The sequence below is a fragment of the Cherax quadricarinatus genome, chromosome 63, assembly GCF_038502225.1.
Source record: "Cherax quadricarinatus isolate ZL_2023a chromosome 63, ASM3850222v1, whole genome shotgun sequence".
Classification (NCBI taxonomy): Eukaryota; Metazoa; Arthropoda; class Malacostraca; order Decapoda; family Parastacidae; genus Cherax; species Cherax quadricarinatus.
This window is the reverse complement of record NC_091354.1, coordinates 3,710,391-3,732,895: the sequence shown is the minus strand read 5'-3', so window position 1 is coordinate 3,732,895 and position 22,505 is coordinate 3,710,391. Positions and strand designations below refer to the sequence as shown.

The window sequence follows — 22,505 nt, the reverse complement described above, 5'->3', positions numbered from 1 at the left end:
CAACAACCACAGAAGCAATAGCAACAACAACCACAGCAGCAATAACAACAACCACAGCAGCAATAACAACAACCACAGCAGCAATAACAACAACAACCACAGCAGCAATAACAACAACCACAGCAGCAATAGCAACAACAACCACAGCAGCAATAACAACAGCAGCCATAGCAGCAATAGCAACAGCAGCCACAGCAACAATAGCAACAGCAGCCACAGAAGCAATAGCAACAGCAGCCACAGAAGCAATAGCAACAGCAGCCACAGCAGCAATAACAACAGCAGCCACAGAAGCAATAGCAACAGCAACCACAGCAGCAATAACAACAGCAGCCACAGCAGCAATAGCAACAGCAGCCACAGAAGCAATAACAACAACAACCACAGAAGCAATAGCAACAACAACCACAGCAGCAATAACAACAGCAGCCACAGCAGCAATAGCAACAGCAGCCACAGAAGCAATAGCAACAGCAGCCACAGAAGCAATAGCAACAGCAGCCACAGCAGCAATAGCAACAACAACCACAGCAGCAATAACAACAGCAGCCACAGCAGCAATAGCAACAGCAGCCACAGCAGCAATAGCAACAGCAGCCACAGCAGCAATAGCAACAGCAGCCACAGCAGCAATAGCAACAGCAGCCACAGAAGCAATAGCAACAACCACAGCAGCAATAACAACAGCAGCCACAGCAGCAATAGCAACAGCAGCCACAGCAGCAATAGCAACAGCAGCCACAGAAGCAATAGCAACAGCAGCCACAGAAGCAATAACAACAACAACCACAGAAGCAATAGCAACAACCACAGCAGCAATAACAACAGCAGCCACAGCAGCAATAGCAACAGCAGCCACAGAAGCAATAACAACAACAACCACAGCAGCAATAGCAACAACCACAGCAGCAATAGCAACAGCAGCCACAGCAGCAATAGCAACAGCAGCCACAGAAGCAATAGCAACAGCAGCCACAGCAGCAATAGCAACAGCAGCCACAGAAGCAATAGCAACAGCAGCCACAGCAGCAATAGCAACAGCAGCCACAGAAGCAATAGCAACAGCAGCCACAGCAGCAATAGCAACAGCAGCCACAGCAGCAATAGCAACAGCAGCCACAGCAGCAATAGCAACAGCAGCCACAGAAGCAATAACAACAACAACCACAGAAGCAATAGCAACAACCACAGCAGCAATAACAACAACAACCACAGCAGCAATAACAACAGCAGCCACAGCAGCAATAGCAACAGCAGTCACATCAGCAATAGCAACAGCAACCTTAACAGCAATAACAACAACAGCCACAATAGAGGCAGCAAAAACAGCATCAAAACTATTTTTACTTGAATTATCTACAACATAAATGCTACAGAGAACATTTTCTCTTCAGACAAAAATGTTCAAACATTTTAGAATCAAGAAATGTTCAAAAAAAATTTCCTCCTTAAGCAAGAAAAAAAAACATTGTTTTTAGATGTTACTTTTAACCTTATATTATTATTATTATTATTATTATTATTATTATTATTATTATTATTATTATTATTATTTCATGGATAGGCACTAAACCCGTAGGGATCATCCACCATGTTCTTAGCTTGGAAATATAATAATTTCTTAAAAAAAATTATGAAGTTTGTCAATAAATCGATGGATAATTCAAATTCAGTTAGGTTTGAAGCCTAGCGCCTGCACAACGGTCATTAGGGTTGGAAGTCGCCTCTAAATTAAGAGGGAGAATTCCTTATAACTCAAATTAGAGATTAAAGCACACTACGAGTGTATACATTCGTTTTTTTATTAGGGAAATGTTGCTCTGAATCCTTGGATCAAGAGCCACAGCCAAACAAAGCGAGAATTGTAAAGTTGGCGGGAAGCAGCAGCCAATTAAAGCCTTTAATTTAAGCTATGACGTCACAGACTCGACAGCCAAGACCTAGCAGCCAATCAAGAGTCGTGACGTCACTGTTGAGGATGCATACGTCAGGGTTGATCAACCAATGAGAGTGCTCAGAGGCTCCTACGTCATCGTCTGGTGGTGGTGCATAAATCCACGTAAATTGGCGCCTCAGTCATGCGCCGATGACGTTGGCGTGTGCGTCCCTCTGGTAAGCATTTTTCCCTTATATCGCCTAAATTACTGGTTATTTACTCTAACTAATGCTTTTACATGGTAATATAAACATTATATATATTTCTAAAGTAATAATTCTATGAAATTATTGAATTTTGTTCTATTTAAGTTTGTTGTTGGAACAGTTCAGCATCAACTGTTGTCAACCTTATAGTAAGTGGTAACTTTATATTATGTAGTCATTTATTATGTCACTTGCATTTGTCACTACTATTTATAAGTGCTAGTAATCTGTTGAAACATCACTAGCAAGTGTTCGTTTAGTGTAAATTGTCACCACCACTTGTGAGCTGTCAGTTGTAGCTTGTCACTTTACCACTTACAAGTGGAAAGTTTAACTTGTGTCACTACCAAGTGGTAAACTGTCACTATCACTTAAGTGGTCGTTTAGAGTAACGCCCCTGTAACAGTTGTTATAGTGGCGCAGTAATGTGCGCCGATTAAATGGCGCCAGTTTTTTTAATGTTAGGAAGCGCTAAACCAGTACGGGCTATGCAGCCTTACATGGATAAAGCTTCAAGCCTATCAACCACACGAGGGTCAAGATTGTATGCAACTTGTTCACCACCGGTCAGGAATAATTTAATATTAACCATGGGTCTATGGGAATTAATGTAAACGAAATTATATGTATTCTCAGTGTATATATTATATATATATATATATATATATATATATATATACGTATATATTTTGCATATACATAAGGTTTAGCGCTTCCTTTTGATTAAAATGTGTATATACATTAAGAGATATGCATCCATTATTTATAAAATATTTTCTCTATTATTCTAGGCTATTTCAACATTAATATTGTTTTTATTAGGGGGAGATTGCTCCAAGTCTTTGGATCAAGAGCCCATCACCAGCCAGGGGTATGCATGTAACCCCTCTGGCCACAGCCACTCAAAACGCAAATTACAAAGTTGGCGGGAAGCAGAAGCCAATTACAGCCTAGATTTAACCTATGACGTCACGGGCTCGAGCACCAAGACCCAGCAGCCAATCAGCAGTCGTGACGTCACTTGTTCATCTACTCGTCACCGTTTTTGAGCCAGTCAGAGCGCTCAGAGGCTCCTAAGTCAGTTTTTTTTGTTTATATTTTATTTAAAGCATACAGTATACATACATATCACACATTGACGTAATCACAATACATGAAACCATTTATAAGAAAACATCCTTATAACTAACGGATGACAACCTACCCCTGAACATACATAATAAAATTGCTACTAGCCAAACCTGGCATTTGTATTCATATCTTGTATGAAAACTGTATATACAAAAGTTTTTATATATAAACTAATGCTTTGGCCTCTTACTTTACATTGTAATATTAGCATTTTATGTACCTAAACATTCCGTAGCTATTCTTCTAAGTTTGTATGTTTTATTTAGAGCACACAGTATAAGATAAGATTTCGTTCGGATTTTTAACCCCGGAGGGTTAGCCACCCAGGATAACCCAAGAAAGTCAGTGCGTCATCGAGGACTGTCTAACTTATTTCCATTGGGGTCCTTAATCTTGTCCCCCAGGATGCGACCCACACCAGTCGACTAACACCCAGGTACCTATTTGCTGCTAGGTGAACAGGACAACAGGTGTAAGGAAACGTGTCGGAATGTTTCCACCCGCCGGGATTCGAACCCGGGCCCTCCGTGTGTGAAGCGGGAGCTTTAGCCACCGGGCCACCTAATATACTTGTAATCATACATGATGGACTAAAATCACTAAACGTGAAGCTATATATAAGAAATACACCATCCTTATAACTAAACGATTTACTACCCACACCTGAACATACGTAACAAAAAATGCTACAAAGCTTGCATGTATAAACTCTGTATATGTAACTGTAAACCATACATGAAAAACTTGCATCAAGAACATAGGACTTAACAAAAACAGTACCAGGGTTGTGACCTAAATTAATATAAACTTTAAATGAAACAAAACCAAACATATATAAATTTGTACATAAAACAAAGTGACATTAAACAATAAGTTGATATATGCCTCCTCTCACCACACACAAGGTACACAGTATGAACAGTTTGAAAAATAACCCCGTAATCCGTATGTGTATATAATCCTATCTCATTAACCTCCAATCAGAGATGAGCCCTTAATAGGGCAACGTTCAATGCTGTCTCCTAGAACAAAACATTCTATTACACCCCCCCCCCCCTTTTCCCCCTCACTTAGGCAACCACCACTGTCTCTCGGCAGTATACATTTCCCTGTCACTCAGTCTCCCAGCCTGTCACATCGTAACAGTATCTCAATCACAACAAACCACACTCAAGCATTCTTACTGCATACATGCGTACAATACCTCTAAACAATAATATATACCTCAACCCTCTGACATAGGTGTGATGGTAAGTGACCAAGCATAGCAAGGAGTTATATACACAGAGGGTAATACAGTCATCATCCCATGGGACACGCATGCAAAAATATAAACCTAAATTCCCCACTATCAAACTGGATCACACACTTAATCCAGCTAGCATCACACGTACCTACTAACAATTACTAACCACACTGAACCTTCCCTCGTTTGCATCTAAGCCATACACCCACACCACACGCACACACACACAGACACACACACAGACAGACACACACACACACACACTCCCGACGGCGAGACCATTGAAACCCCGGATGACATTCTCAATCCTTGCCCCAGCCATTAAAACCCCCCCCCCCCCCCACTATAAAGCGAGTAAGATCCCAATAGTTAAACTACGATAACCTACTGGGAAGGCTCCCTCCCACCGCGATCCATATATTTCCCTGTTCCTGCAAACCGTCCTTTAAAAAGTAGCTGCCAGTACCCTGAGAGAGATCTGAAGGAATATCTACAAAAGATACTTGCGGGTTTCTCATTACTTGTCGGGTACGCAAGGAGTAACGACATTCAGGTTGAGTATCTGAGGTAGAGAGTACAGGATCAGGAGGATTGTCAGAGTCTGTCTCATTAGTCTGGGTAGCAATATCCTCAACATCGCATACTAATTTCATATGATCTAAATGCGATTCTTTGTATTTGCCAGTACTAACTTCTCTAACCTTATACTTATTTCCAGAGATATGTTCTACAACTCGATAAGGTCCGACAAACTTTTGATCAAGCTTTGGCATTGCAGACGTTTTGTTAAAGTTAATCAGCATGACTCTCGAACCTACTTTGATTTTGGATGGCTTAGCACGGCTATTAGTTACTCTAGTAAATTCTGCTGTTGCTTTATGAAGTGTTTCACGGATTCTTCTAAAAACACTTTGAGCTAAGCTGGTACGAGTTGCTACGAAATCATCAGGGTTGTAATTAGGTTTCGGAGTGGAATATAACAACTCATAGGGTAAACGCTTGTCTACACCATACAATGCATAATGTGGAGTATCACCTATGGAAGCATTGTAAGCAGAATTTATGGCACACTGGACATCTGGTATAACTTCATCCCAAGTTTCACTATTGGGATTGATAGTGGCTCTCAGAACATCAAGTACTTTCTTATTGGTTCGTTCAGCTAACCCATTGCTGGCAGGATGATGAGGAACAATGGTGGATTTAGAGATCTTGTATAAAGTACACAAATTTTCAAGAATCTCATTACAGAATTCACCTCCATTATCTGTTACTAAGGACTTTGGGGTGGTATGCCTGCAGATAATGCGTTCTTTAAACGCTCTAGCTACTGTCTCTGCAGTCTTATCTGCAATAGGAACTAGCTCACAATATCTGGTGAAATGGTCTACCATAACACACAGATGTTTGTTGCCTTGGAGGGAACATTTAAAATTAGTTAACAAATCAAGGGCAACTCTTTCCCACGGTTCGCTAGTGGTTGGGTACACTTGGATTGGGTTAGGACCATTGACATTTCCTTTATGCTGCATACAGACACTACATTTCTTAACATACTCGGAAATGTCAGTTGCCATACGTGGCCAAAAGTATTTCATTCTGGCTTGTTTCACAGAACGATCCATACCAGGGTGTGCAACACCTGGTGCATCATGAACTAGCTGTAGAGCTACGTTCACTAGTGACTGTGGAATTACTAACTGGTAAACTCTTCTGCTTGGAGTACCCAACTCGGCTGTTCGATACAGTAATTCCTGACTCATTACAAAGTCACTAATGGGTGCTGGTGGCTTTACAGTAAGAATGGGATCTTCCTGGAGAAGGAATCGAATCACACCAGACCACATGGGATCTATTCTTTGGGCATTTTTGACATCCTCGACAGCAAATGGAGGATCTGCAGTAACTACACTAACGTGTCGCGATAAAGCATCTGCGACTACATTTGACTTGCCAGGTAAATTTTCAAAAGTGGGATTGAACTCTTGGATAGTCAAGGTCCATCTGGCTAACCTTCCAGTAGGCTGTTTGTTCTGGAATAAAGGTAACAGTTCTTCCTTACTGGAGGAAAGAACAAACTCGGTGGAGTGGATGACTCCCCCCGGTTGAAAAATTAACGCTATAACACGCAATATGAGCAAGGGAGAACGAATCTACTATCTCAACTGCAAGCACAGGAGAAAAGAAATGAACACGGTGAACAATGCTGATATTCAATCTGAGTCGCACACAGTGACACGAGGTATCAGCTATAAAGAAACTACACTTACAAACGTTAACATGTGAAAGTTACTCGAGAAATAACTTCTTACAATGCACTGATTACTGTCAACTAGGATGGGATCACCATCTGGAACATTAGGAACAACAACAGACACTCTAGTGAGAACACTAGCTGTAACAGAGACGTCTTTCTGCAGACAGCATGTCACATCAACAAGAGATGGCATTACTAGTTGCAAGTAATCGTTTTCTGACAAGGCATCCCCTGTGGAGAAACTACTACTCGAACTAGCAGTCATTGCAGGGATAGGCTGTGCACTCAAGGCAGTCTGAGTGTCCTCGGACACTTGAGGCAACGGAACACTATCCTGCAAGTCTGAAGGTATAGGTGGAACACAGACGGGAATGACAGAATTACTAGTGCCTGACCGCTCGGCTACGTTAATAAGTAATTCACGGATCTATAGGAACTTAATCTGAACTTCACATTTCGCAGCACTTTAACAAATCTCAGATACAAGCTGTGAGAACAAACACATTGCTCAAGGGCTAGGTATTGTCTTTCAGTCAGTAAGGGAATGTTGGTACTGTGGACTGATTCATATTGACTTTGACTGGAATGATACACTAAGTGAACGTTCAAAAGTGACTGGGACATCTTCTCAGTGAAAATACTGAAGGGCATAAGTCAAGAAAAATGGAGAGAATGACACAGTAAGCTTAAATGGAAAAAAAAATGCTTAACTATTCTGCATAAGTAATTAAAAATTGACAAGTTACACAGTAAGCAAAGAACTCACACAAGAATAATATGCAACTTAACAAACACTGAAAATCAAGAGAACTTGTACTTTGCTCAAATCTAATATGCTCAACTTTTACTTTAAATTGAATAAATGGCACAGTGAGTTGTCTTTACTTTCAATGCAACAAGGAAAATACACAATAAAATAATAAAATGGACTCAATAAACTTGTGCAGAAATTAAAACAAACACACAATTCACTGAAATTAAAAAAATAAAATGACAGACAGAATAAAATACTATGCACAGAACAGAACATAAGAAACTGCACTGTAATAAACTGTATTGCACAACACTGCATAAAATTTTCTGCAAGAAAAACTTTAATAGCAACACAATATTTGCACAAGAATTATTGCAAAATGAGTCTGTGTGCAATAATTAAAATTATAACACACAAGAAAAGAAATATATCAAGGAATGAACACTTTAACTCTTAACTGCACTTAAACAACACTTAACAAGCAAAAGAACAATTTACTTTAAAAGGAGAACTTAAAAATTGCACTAAGAGTGAATTTGTTCAATAAAATATGAAAAAAAATAATAGGTGCTAAAACACACAACAAAAGGAACACAACACTTACAGTGATGCAGAACACAACACATCAACATAAACTCAGTACTAGAATTTTCTTGCAATGAAACTTGATGTGTTAAAAATTTTTGTAAACATGAGTTCTTGCTGGGGCATTAAAAATGGCACTATTGTCTGTGGAAATAAGACAAATTAAACACTGGCTGAATAAAGGAATATGAACACAAGAATGTTCAACACACAGGGAACAAAAATAATAAAATTACACAAATGCTGGGAAGAAAAAAATAACAGACAACACTGAGTTGTGATGCAGAATATGAGGTGAAAAAGTTACTGAGTTAATACACTGGAATTCTGAAGTTTAAACACAAGTTCTATACTGCTCATATGTTGCACACACAACAAAGGAAACACTAAGTACTTACTTCAAGTGTGTATAAAAAGAAACACAACACAACAGATATAAAATAATACACGAAAATTAACACTGAATTAAGGAGATTAAAAGAAATTAATAGAATCAGTACATGATAAACACTGAGTCTGATCAAGAGTCACTGAATGTCACTAAGAGAAAAATTCACTGGGAACACAAAAGAAATGTCTCAACACTCGCAAATGTCTCTAAAAAAAAATATTATAGCTGTAACACTTGAAAAAATGAGATTGATGGATTGTTTATATCGTCTTGCTGCTGTCCTCTGCACAGATGATCGTAGAATTGCGCTTAAATCGGCGAGAGACAACACACAGGAGGCTTTTAAAGATGGCGCGCCACTCTCTAGCTCTTGACCCCCTATGTGGTCCTTAAAATATGGTGCTACAACCCTTAGCAATGCACCAAAACACTGATGAGGTAGGTGAGTTGTAATGGCCGACTGTAGTTGGGTTTGTGGGTAATGGCTGAGCGAGGCGTCTGAGACCGGCAATGATGCGACACACGTGATCGTGAGTGGCTGGGCTTATGGGTTGAACGTCGTAAGCCTCACTGAGAAAACCCACACTGCCGCGAAGATAATTCTAAGCCGGCTGGCTTAGGAGAAACCCACGAAATACTACAACACCACAAGGATGAGAAGGAGCACTCAGAATGCTTGGAGCTTGAATCACAAGCGATGAGGCTACTCACGTGGCTTGCCTGAGTACTGGGGTAAGACACCTGGGTTAGTTGCTAGCTGGCTTATCTTAACCCTTCACACAGAATAGCTTGATAACTTCACACGATGAGCACAGCAGGGGTGGAAGCTGGCTTGGCAGGCAAAATAATTGGATGGAGTAGGCTAGGCTGGACTGGACTCGGGTGTTCTGACTCCCCCACCACAGACTGGAAGCTGGCTTATTTTGCAAACTCGGGTCAACCCCTCGGGAGTAATGCAAAAAAGCAGGAAACACTAATACAAAGAGACTGACCAGTGAATAATGTAGAAGCTGGTAGAGTAGCTGGCTTGAGGTAGCTGGATGGGGTGAACCTCGGTAGGCCTACTGGTAACACGAAATGGCCGTCTTGCTGGTCGACAACTTTATCTCCAGAAATCGCTGTAATCGTCAGAATTACAGGCCCTCCGCTGTCACCATTTATCGTAAGGGTTCTTGAATGGAGATATCACAGGTTGAAAGTAGACACACTTGTAGGATGGTAGATATATTGTCAGACTGAGATGGGAGATGGAGCCACAGTTACCTAGCCTGTTTACGCCTGTATGGTCTGCCGCTGAGTGAGGGCGGGACAAAGGGATCACTGCCCATGTGTATGCCCATGACGTCACACCAAGCCAAAGGCCTACGAGGGATCTCGTGTCTAAAGCACATGGAGGATACTAATATGCTATGCTATATAATACAGGGGATACAGGGATCAGCAACTATGCTGACACCCATTTCCTCGCCACACAATCCCCATTCCCACGCATACCCCACGACACGTACACGAAATCTACCATTAAATATGCCAATGCACATTGTGTACTCTGGCACCCCTCCCACATCCAAAACGAGCGCTCTCAACACCGGTATGCCCCCCTCCCACTAGCCTCACAATCCTACTCATCCAATCCCTAACATTACTCACGAAATCGTAATGACACGATTGCAAACAAACCATACCCCGGCCGGGATTGAACCCGCGATCATAGTCTCAAAACTCCAGCCCGTCACGTTAGCCACTAGACCAGCTAGCCACAATAAGATTCGTCCAACTAGGTATATTTCTACACCATAGGAAGGTTAGCACAGGCACCACTGTGACCACAAATGCAAGTTTTTACAGACGAATCTCCAGCTAGCGTGGCCGTGACGTGAAGGGACTTGAGCTAGAGTTCGTCACGGCCACGCTAGCTGGAGCCCATTAGTCTCGATTTAACTTATGACGTCACGGGCTCGAGCTCCAAGATCCAGCAGCTAATCAGCATTCGTGACGTCACTTGCCCATACATACGTCACTGTCGATCAGCCAATCACCACAGCGACTACTGGTGGTGCGGGAGCCCGCGAAAATGCTTCAGTCATAAGCGCGGGAGAGTGCGCACTCCTCTGGCAAGAATTTTATCATTTCTCCTGAATTACCTGGACCTGGAGTTTACCTGGAGAGAGTTCTGGGGGTCAACGCCCCCGCGGCCCGGTCTGTGACCAGGCCTCCTGGTGGATCAGAGCCTGATCAACCAGGCTGTTGCTGCTGGCTGCACGCAAACCAACGTACGAGCCACAGCCCGGCTGATCAGGAACTGACTTTAGGTACTGGTCGTTTACACCAATGCTTTTACATAATAATATAAAGTGTACATGTATCTGAACTTTTTTGGGTTATCCTAGGTTCTCTACACATATGCTATGTATGATAATTCTATGTAACTGTATTTGTGTATACCTGAATAAACTTACTTACACGTACCACTAATAATTGGAAAGTTCTGTCATTACCAATTATAAGTGGTTGGTTGTAACTTTGTCACTATCACAAAGTGGTAAGTGTTAGGCTGTAATTTGTCATTTTACCCCTTACAAGTGATTGATTATGGTCGGTTGTAACTTGTCTGCCACTTAACTGGTCGTTTATTTTAAATTTTCTGGACCATGGCCACGGTGGAAGGATCTTGATGCAAGGAATCTGAGCCACCATTCACAGTAGTCATGAATATATTCCATTCCCCAGGCTCTCTGGGGGATATATTCCATTCCCCAGGGGCTATGGGGGATATATTCCACTCCTCAGTGGCTATGGGGGATAATTCCAATCCCCAGGGGCTATGGGGGATAATTCCAATCCCCAGGGGCTATGAGGGATAATTCCAATCCCCAGGGGCTATGGGGGATAATTCCAATCCCCAGGGGCTATGGGGTATGTATTCCATTCCCCAGGGGCCATGGGGGATATATTCCATTCCCCAGGGGTTATGGGGGATATATTCCATTCCCCACATGCCATGGGATATATTCCATTCCCCACATGCCATGGGATATATTCCATTCCCCACATGCCATGGGATATATTCCATTCCCCACATGCCATGGGGGATATATTCCATTCCCCACATGCTATGGGGATTGATGTAAACTTGAAATGTGTATGTATATATATATTTATCAATGTGTATATATTCTTTGTATATACATTGAGAGATATTCACCAGTATACAAAATATTTTTTTCAGCTATTCTGGGATATTTCTACATTATAAATATAATTTTATTTTGTTTTATTAGGGTAAGGTAGCTCCAAATCCTTGGATCAAGAGTCCATCACCAGGATGTCACCGCTCTCTTCACATTCAATCAAAACTCAAGTTGGCGGGAAGCAGCAGCCAATTACAGCCTAGATTTAGCCTATGACGTCACGGGCTCGAGCGCCAAGACCTAGCAGTCGTGACGTCACTGTTGATCAGCCAATGAGAGCGCTCAGATACCCCTACATCACAGTCTGGTGGTGGTGCGGGGGTGAGGGTGCGCGCTCCTCTGGTAAGAAATGTTTTCCTTTATTTCTCCTAAATTACTGGTTATTTATAATAACTAATGAATTTACATGGTAATATAAACTATATGTATATCTGAAGTAATAATTGTGAAATTATTTTTATTCCAGTTGAAGCAGACGATGAGTTCAGTAACTTAGCCTTTATGGTAAGTGGTAACGTTTGTCACTTACACTTATAAGTGTTCAATTATTACTTGTCCCTTTACCATTTGTCTACCACTTTACCACATGTCACTTTACCACTTATACGACCTTTAGCCTTTATGGTAAGTGGTAACGTTTGTCATTTACACTTATAAGTGTTCAATTATTACTTGTCCCTTTACCATTTGTCTACCACTTTACCACATATGTCACTTTACCACTTATACGACCTTATCATTTGTCACTTTACCACTTTTACGACCTTACCATTTGTCACTACTGGAAATTTTAATTGAAATTATTCGCTGAAGCATTAATTTATTATCCAGCGTTTTATATATGGACTTTGTTGCCATGGATACGTGAATATGGTTGTCCTGTTGAATTATCCAAGTAAACTAAGATTTAAATGTCAAGGTATATAAGTTTTTTGTAGTTTCTGATTTTAATGTTTATTATTTTAGTAAACTGATTTAATGTTGATAGTATATTTTTTTCAGTCGCCATTTTTTTTTAATTACAGATTTTTGTTTATTATAGTGAACTATGATTTAAGTGATTGTATATTTTTTTGCAGTTGCCACTTTTTAATTGCTGATTTTAATTATTTTAGTAAACTATGATTTAAAGTTGGTAGTATAATTTTTTTGCAGTTGTCATTTTTTAATAAGTTGATACAAGTTAAACTTATTCATTTTCCAAAAGCCTAATATGTATGTATTTTTTTTTGGGGGGGATGACCCTTTGAGATCCTAATGGCTATACGACCCTTGTAGGTTTAGCGATTCTTTATGGTTATAATGTATGACCCTTGCAGGTTTAGCGATTAGTTATGATTATAATTTTTAAAAATTTCCTCAGGATCTTTTTAGTAATTTTGCAACGAGTTAAAGCTAAAAACCTGTTTAATATTACTGGTCTTCGGTTAATACTTTAGGTATTAAAAGTATTCTTGACAGGTGGTGCATAAGTTACATGCATCCTTAATGACCGTGTAGTAAATAAGCTTTAACTCAGTACCCTCGTGGGTTTAGCGCTTTGTTTTGATTATAATTCAACTCAGTAAATCAGTCATGATCTTCGTGAAGTAGTAGATAGGCTTTAAACCTAGTAAATCAATCACTACCTTATTGTAGTAGATAGGCTTTAAACCTAGTAAATCAATCACTACCTTATTGTAGTAGATAGGCTTTAAACCCAATCATGACCTTTGTGTAGTAGATAGGCTTTAAACCCAATCATGACCTTTGTGGAGTAGATTAAGTAATAAGTAAGTTTATTCAGGTATACACAAATACAGTTACATAGAATTATCATACATAGCAGCATATGTGTAGAGAACCTAGGATAACCCAAAAAAGTCAGTGCCTGTCCAGCGTGCTTCGTTGTGCTCCGTGTTTTCACGGTCGCTCTTACGTGCTAGAACTTTAATTTGTGCCGTCAATCCTATACGAAACATCCCTCTAGCGCTTGGAACCAATCTTGGGCAGAAAATATTACATACCGAGTCAAAAAAGGAGGATTAGTGTGCAGTACCTAGCAGAGTTTACTGCCAGAGGGGAATCATAGGCCTAGTGTGCCGTGTGCAAAAAAATAATAATAGAACTTTTCTTTGTCAGAGGAAAGAAAGTCTCCCTGATGATATTGTGTATATATAGCGTTATAGTGTATACTACAGTGGCACCCTAGTATATAGATAATAAATGCTAAAGTGTCAATTAAAACAGGTGTAATTCAAACTGAAGTGATGAGCCTAAAGAGGTAGGTGCCAGAAACTTACCAACACAGGTCAGCTGTTTTAATAATCTTCCTGGCCTGCTAGTAATAATAATAATAATATCTTTATTTACTACAAGTACATGTACAAGGTATACAGTCCTAGCTGACAACAATGACATACTACTATATAGAAACTCCCTTGTTATGCTCTGCATTTCGGGCAAATTAGGTCAGTGTCCCGGGATGCGACCCACACCAGTCGACTAACATCCAGGTACCCATTTTACTGATGGGGAACATAGACAACAGGTGGAAAGAAACACGTCCAATGTTTCTACTCTGGCTGGGAATTGAACCCAGACCCTCGCCGTGTGAAGCGAGAGCGTTAGCCACCAGGCCTAGTGATACCAGTGAATAGGAGATGTGGAAAATTACATTTATCCGAATGTATCATTATATACATAACAGTAAATGAACATAGATAATTATTATTTATCAGTTAGACAAGTAGGAATTTGGGACACCTAGGTCGCAAAAAATGTCCCCCTTCGATACCTACCACTGTCATATATCCACAAGTTGCTCTGGACCTATTAATTAAATGAAATATACATCACCAGGAATGCTGGTAAATATATAAATTTGTGGACTATATTAAAATTTAAAAAGGATTATAGTATATACACACATTTACATAACAGAAGGAAAATATCTTAATATCACTCACCAATTTAACTGGAGATTAACTTGTATCATACTCAGAAAACCTCACTGTCTATACATGAAAATAACTGGCCAGAGTTATAACATAACAGACTTATCTGAGGTTCCTGGAGCTGTCTTGTCCAGTCGCCTGATATCTCAAGTTATGCAGGAATGCACATCCAACAATTTCGCCTCCTATTTGAAAGGTGTCAGCCCAATTTTAACCTCTAGAGCACGAAAATTCCTTCTCATTACACTAACGTTGTATCCAATTCAAATTAACAATGGCGACTGACTCCCCCAGCCGCAGGTTTCCCATTTTCGATAACATACTTCTTTTAAAAATACAATATAGGGCATCTATTTACCTATAAATTACCGTATTTCCGGAAAATATATACAGTATTTTCCACACTGCGGCCGGCCAGAGTTCGTTGCTAAACGACTCAAATTTCTCATTTGACAATGGTGGAGGACCTGGGTACATATAGGATCTGGCATCCACACGGCGACATATTACACAAGATTTAATCACCCTTTTTACACTCTGCCATCCTTGTGGAATCCAGAAAGTTTCCCTAATACAATTTAAGGTATCTTGTACCCCATCATGCATTACATTTTTATGGGCATTTAGAACAATTAAATTTGTTAGATGATGAGTTTTGGGCAGTAAGATAGGGTGTTTAGCATAATCACACAATTCAGCATTTTGTAACCTACCTCTGCACCTAATTATATTGTTCTCTAAATACAGCCCCAATTTCTCTATTATGGAACCTTTCATAATTTTTCCTTCCATCATCAATTTAATCTCATTTCCATAGATTTCCTCCTGTACCTTCTTTAGCCAATATTCAAGAGGATGTGAAAACTTAAATGAAATATTCATCTTGTTTAGAAATTTAAACACCAACTTAGTTACATTGATTAGTTTGGGTAAAGAAGAATACCTATTTATATCAATGGCTGAGGGAGGACAAACTATTGGAGCGGTGGTCACAGTAATTTCAACAGGAGCACTATACACCTTTTGTACAGGCCAATTAGCTTTATTTACCAACCAACTCGGTCCTTTGAACCATGATACAGCATTTACAAATTTAGCATAAGGTAAACCTCGAGACAAGAAATCAGCTGGATTCTCCTCACCAGGTATATGATTAAATGTTAACATATGCTGACCCATTATACTTCTCTTGCATCTGATTAATTTCAGTGACTCTGTTTTGTACGTACACAATTTTACTGTTTCCATTACGAATCCATTGTAAGGATACCTCATTATCAGACCAAATTACAGTGTCACTAATATTTATCTCCTTTAACTTATTTCTTATATAATTAGCTAATTTGACACCTACATAAATGGCTGTTAATTCCAACTGAGGTAAGGTACGTGATTTAATTGGAGACACTTTAGCCTTAGACATAACAAGAGAAATAACACTATTACATTGAAGGTAAGCAACTGCTCCATATGCCAATTTTGAAGCATCACATAAAATGTGGAGTACATTTTTCCCATTTGGATTGGCCACCTGGCGTGGGAACTCCAACATTGGAATTTTCTCATAATCACCAATTAATTCATCCCACCTGTTAATGAATTCCTCAGGTAGAATTTCATCCCAAGCACATTTAAGTTTCCATGCTTCCTGAATTAATAATTTCCCTCTTATAGTAAGGGGTGACACTAAACTTAGTGGATCAAAACATTTGGAAACTTCAGCAAGCTAAACTCTCTTAGTTAATTTATTGGGCATACTGTAATTATTAGGTTTTAACATTAACAAATCTCTCTCAGTATCCCAAGTTAATCCCAATACATTACTACATTTTGGCACTTAATCTCCAGGATAATCTTTACTTATTTTATCCTTTAATTTGGACGAATTACTATTCCATTCCCTCAGAGGCATATTTTCACTTTGCATTATTTTATTAGCCTCTCCATAAGTCATTAACAGTTCCTCTTCAGTTGACGTCACACCCAGGAAATTGTCCACATAAAATTGTTTGCTCATTACTTTACTCAATGGACTTTCCATACGTTTAAGGTGTGCATTTATCGTCGCTTGAAGTAGGAATGGACTGGATGTAGCACCAAATAATATGCTCCTAAAGGAAAAGGTTTTCAGAGGGCTAAGTGGGTCACTAGGATTCTCAGGCCATAAGAAGCGGGTACAGTCCCGGTCAGCCTCTTGTAAACCCACTCTTAGTAAAGCTATACTTATGTCAGCCGTAAAGGCATAATGCTTCACTCTGAAATTTAATAAGATATCTCCTAATTTTTCTGTCAACGACGGACCTGTCATCAGTCATTTAAACTAGGTACATTTTTGTTACTCCTGGCACTACAATTAAACACAATTCTCAGAGGAGTGGTCTTAGAATCCTTCTTCACTCCGTGATGTGGCAAATAGTGACCATAAATTTTGGCTTGCTCAGGAGGTACCTCTTCTATAAATTTATTAATTAACTGCTCAGCAATTATATCATTATAGGCAGTTAACTATTCTGGTGTCTTACTCAGTTCGCGGAGCTGAGCCTTTAATTGTCCATATGCCATTCTGTAATTAGTGGGCAATTCTGGATGGTTCAGTCTCCACGGAAGTCGTACCCAGTATTGTCCAGATTCAAATTTTACATTTCTCAGGTATTGCTCCTGAGTAAAAGAATCGTCTGGATTTTCTTCATTTACATTTATTCCAGTGCTGTCTAATTCCCACAATTTATGCACTGGCTCAACACCATCCTCTATGGAAGAATTATACTGGGGCACGACTTCATGAGTAAGACACACAGTTATGGTATTTGTAGTTTCCTCTAGTCATGAATTATTATTACGAGGAATCCTACCATACATTACATGGCCCCCTGCAGTCTTCAGAAGGGTGACACCACATTTCTTTACCATACCCTTTACAAAGGAGGCATAATAGTCACTACCTATCAAAATATTTATTGGGCCTACAGAATCAACACTTACACCAGAAGGTGCTAAATTTACATTATGTGAAAGTCTTTCTGTAGCTTTACTAAGCCCTACTGTAGATATTTTCTCTGGAAGTCTATTTACAATTACTGCATTAACACGTTTTTTCTCATTGCACAATCTGACAGTTACATAAACAGTGTCATACAATTGAGCTCTTTTGTCTGAGAGAAAACCTGATAATTTTAAAGTTGTGGGATCTCCCATCTGTACTTTCATACCATCAAGACATTTACGTTTTATGAAAGTACGCTGGGATCCTTGGTCCAATAATGCATTTACAATTTTTTATTTATGCCTTTTATCATCAATTTTTACCTGTAACACAGGTAAGGCTACTTCAGCAAAACCATCATTATTAACAGCAGCAATTTTTACATTAGCCACTGTTGTGTCAAGGTTGTCAACATTATCATTATTATCAACATTATCATATAGACCTTTACACATGACTATATGGTGTCTTCCTTTGTGACATTGATAACAGAAGTTTAATTTGGCATAACAGTCCTTTACATTGTGATTACCTAAACATCTGATACATCTGTCAAATTCCTCCAATCTTTCAACTTTATCATTCCATGAATTGTATACATTGCAGAAAAGACAGTCTCTCTTTTCTCTGACTGGTTTCTTATTAACTGGGCTACTCTTAGGAGGGTACTTATTCTTCTTACCTAGTGGAGAATCATCATTTCTGATTCTTGCTACTTGATATGCACCTATGCAACTCTTTTTAGGAAATGAATTTTGATTATTACTATTGGGATAATTTTTCCCTTTGTGAAACTTGACAGATACCTCAGAGTTATTATGGTCCAGATATGGTACTTGTTTATGAAGTGTTTGGTGGAGTTTAATACCTGCTTATGCTGTATAGCCCTTGTGGCTTAGCGCTTCTTTTTGATTATAATAATAATAATACCTGCTTATTATGATCAGTTATAATGAAAAAGAAACTCTAAACCTACAAATGTCAGACAGCTCAGACTACCTGGTTATATATTCACATCTATTATGTTTTAATATAGGTACAAAATTTGTCATCTGCCTTATAGTGGAGTAATGGAAACCGATGCTATATTTCGTGTGTACACTGAGTTGCAGGGTAATATTTTGGGGAGGTATTCAGGGAAAAAGGTTAGCTGGACTTAGAGTCCTAGAGGTGAAAATACAATGCCTACAATTTAAGAGGTTTGAGATATTTGCTGTTTGGAGTGACAACTGAATTGTCTTACCTGTGTGCCTCTGCGAAGACAGTGATACTGTGAATGATGATGAAAGTTTCTTTTTTGGTTCATCCTGCCTCGGTGGGAGACGGCCAGTGTGTGTGTGTATTCTCTCAACAAACCGGTCATATCCCACCGAGGCGGGGTGGTGCCCCAAAATGAAAAACGAAAGTTCTCTTTTTAAATTTAGTAATGTATACAGAAGAGGTTACTAACCCCTTGATCCCGGCATTTTACCCTCATCTTATTAAGACACACATGGCTTACGCACTTCCCCATAGAGATGTGTGCATAAGTATGTCGTGCCGAATAGGTAAAACTTACGATTTTGGCTTAAGTAACATTACTCTTCTTGCCGAATAAGGCAAGCGAAAATTTGTATATTCAATAGTTTCGCAAAAATCATTCTGAACCTAATGGAAAAAAATATTTCATTGTTTATTAAATTAATGTAAACTTGCTAAATTAAATTGTGCTTGTTATAATAAGTTTAGGTAAGTTTTCTAAGGTTCTTTTGGTACATAATTTTTACATTAAATTAAAAAAATATACCTTTAAATGTATAAGGAAACTTTTAGAAAGGACTTTATAAATAAGAGGGTTATATATAAATGTTGAATTTCAATCTCCATACTGGTTGTCAAGTATTCTTGACAGATAGTCAACAGGTTACATGCAAACTTAATTAAACCCTTGTGTAGTAGATAGACTTTAAACTTGATAAATTAACTAGAGTAATTAGCTTATTTCCACAGTGCATTTTAATATCCAAAATATATTGTCTGAAGCAACTTTTTTTTCCTTGTAAAAATTATTTCAAGAGGTGTCCCTTTATTTGGTTTTAATTAGGCTATTAAAAAATCCATTAAAAAAATGCTGCTCCTTTCTCAAAATTCATACAATATTTTGTATTTAAAATTCCCTAATTTTTTTTTTTTTTTTTTTTTTTTTTTTCTTTTTATTTACTACATTTTTTTTAACGCATTAGCCGTTTCCCACTGAGACAGTGACCTGGAAAAGAAGAAACACTGATTATCTTTCACTCCATAGCAGTGATGGTGAATTAAGTCATGGTGAGAGTGTTAGGAATACGTATTGATGGACTATTGACCATTTTAGTTTATTGTGGTGGAACATCACACCTCTAGTGTCACCCCTTGATGCTAGTAAGGGGCTCTTGATCTAGGGAATTGGATCTGTGCTCCATTTCCCTGAATTGACTCTGAATACCTTCCATCCCCCCCCCACACATGCTGTATAATCTTATGGGTTTAGCTCTCCCCCATTGTAATAATTCTCTAGTGTGAGGCTCTTGATCCAGATAATTATAGCTAACTGCCCTTAGCTCAAACCAGCTTGCCTCTCATTTCCCAGGTGCTGTGTGAGCCTCATGGGTTTAGCACTTTCCTGTGATATTCTCATTGGTGTCATTGACAATCTGTGCTACTTATGTATTTCCAATATTTACCTTTTGGTAGGCTTCATATTAGTCAAGTGAAATGGGCATTTTATCATTCCAGAAATCTGAACTTCACAACCCCAGCAAGATGTTTGAACTTCTCAACCCCAGCAAGATGTTTGAACTTCTCAACCCAGCAAGATGTTTGAACTTCTCAACCCCAGCAAGAGGTTTGAACTTCTCAACCCCAGCAAGATATTTGAACTTTTCAACCCCAGCAAGATGTTTGAACTTCTCAACCCAGCAAGATGTTTGAACTTCTCAACCCCAGCAAGAGGTTTGAACTTCTCAACCCCAGCAAGATGTTTGAACTTCTCAACCCCAGCAAGATATTTGAACTTCTCAACCCTTGGATGATTTCAGCAGTAACCTCATAACACTTATATTGGGCAAGTAGTTAGTTAAACCAGGACAACTAACATGAAGTAAGTTAATATTTCTTCGTGTATTCCTTGTTGTGTACTTTACCTTCTGTAATATTTATTTTATATTAAACTGGTGTTTATAAGATTTATATTTAGGGAACATGTTTGTTTAATAAGAGGTGTGAGTGTTGCTCATACCTGGGTGCTGCTCATACCAGCATGCTACACCTGGGTGCTGTTCATACCAGCATGCTACACCTGGGTGCTGCTCATACCAGCATGCTACACCTGGGTGCTGCTCATACCAGCATGCTACACCTGGGTGCTGTTCATACCAGCATGCTACACCTTGGTGCTGCTCATACCAGCATGCTACACCTGGGTGCTGCTCATACCAGCATGCTACACCTGGGTGCTGCTCATACCAGCATGCTACACCTGGGTGCTGCTCATACCAGCATGCTACACCTGGGTGCTGCTCATACCTGGGCTGTTTATACCTGGGTGCTGCTCATACCCAGGTGCTACACCTGGGTGCTGCTCATACCTGGGCTGTTGATACCTGGGTGCTGCTCACACCTAGGTGCAGTTCATACCTAGGTGCTCACACCTGGGCTGTTTATACCTGGGGGCTGCTGTCAGCCTAGGTAGCACTTGGGCTATCAGCCTGGGTAGTGCTTGGGCTATTGTCAGCCTGGGTAGCACTGGGGCACTATCAGCCTGGGTAGCACTGGGGCACTATCAGCCTGGGTAGCACTGGGGCACTATCAGGTTGGGTAGCACTGGGGCACTATCAGCCTGGGTAGCACTGGGGCACTATCAGCCTGGGTAGCACTGGGGCACTATCAGGTTGGGTAGCACTGGGGCACTATCAGCCTGGGTAGCACTGGGGCACTATCAGCCTGGGTAGCACTGGGGCACTATCAGGTTGGGTAGCACTGGGGCACTATCAGCCTGGGTAGCACTGGGGCACTATCAGGTTGGGTAGCACTGGGGCACTATCAGCCTGGGTAGCACTGGGGCACTATCAGCCTGAGGCTACTGTCACCCTAGGTAGTACTGTCCTGCTTAATGTATGAAACTGCCTCTTGCATTTAAACTGCCAACCATATTGTTTTAAACTTTTATACTGCCCAGTGTTTTATACCTTCTAATGTTTTATACCTTCTAATGTTTTATACCTTCTAATGTTTTATACCTTCTAATGTTTTATACCTTCTAATGTTTTATACCTTCTAATGTTTTATACCTTCTAATGTTTTATACCTTCTAATGTTTTATACCTTCTAATGTTTTATACCTTCTAATGTTTTATACCTTCTAATGTTTTATGCCTTCTAATGTTTTATATCTTCTAATGTTTTATGCCTTCTGATGTTTTATATCTTCTAATGTTTTATGCCTTCTAATGTTTTATATCTTCTAATGTTTTATGCCTTCTGATGTTTTATATCTTCTAATGTTTTATGCCTTCTGATGTTTTATACCTTCTAATGTTTTATGCCTTCTGATGTTTTATACCTTCTAATGTTTTATACCTTCTAATGTTTTATACCTTCTAATGTTTTATACCTTCTAATGTTTTATACCTTCTAATGTTTTATGCCTTCTAATGTTTTATACCTTCTAATGTTTTATACCTTCTAATGTTTTATACCTTCTAATGTTTTATACCTTCTAATGTTTTATGCCTTCTAATGTTTTATATCTTCTAATGTTTTATGCCTTCTGATGTTTTATATCTTCTAATGTTTTATATCTTCTAATGTTTTATGCCTTCTAATGTTTTATATCTTCTAATGTTTTATGCCTTCTGATGTTTTATATCTTC

General features: G+C 39.3%; 1 protein-coding gene across 1 annotated transcript; it reads left to right on the top strand.

Moving 5' to 3' along the window:
* Positions 1-1,667: 1,667 nt before the first annotated feature.
* On the top strand, positions 1,668-21,869 carry LOC128698252 (uncharacterized). Its single transcript, XM_053790430.2, has 5 exons — positions 1,668-2,112; positions 2,965-3,219; positions 11,788-12,039; positions 12,164-12,201; positions 20,371-21,869. Exons 3-5 carry the CDS (start codon positions 11,910-11,912, stop codon positions 20,563-20,565), a joined length of 363 nt encoding a protein of 120 aa, XP_053646405.2. The 5' UTR covers positions 1,668-2,112; positions 2,965-3,219; positions 11,788-11,909; the 3' UTR covers positions 20,566-21,869.
* Positions 21,870-22,505: the final 636 nt, after the last annotated feature.

Bases quoted from the DNA above. Each gene is read 5' to 3' on its own strand.
- LOC128698252 (XM_053790430.2), top strand. From the start codon at position 11,910: ATGACGTCACGGGCTCGAGCGCCAAGACCTAGCAGTCGTGACGTCACT. The intron at 12,040-12,163 runs GTAAGAAATGTT...TTTTTATTCCAG, and splicing joins TGAGGGTGCGCGCTCCTCTG to TTGAAGCAGACGATGAGTTC. The intron at 12,202-20,370 runs GTAAGTGGTAAC...TTATCATTCCAG, and splicing joins TCAGTAACTTAGCCTTTATG to AAATCTGAACTTCACAACCC.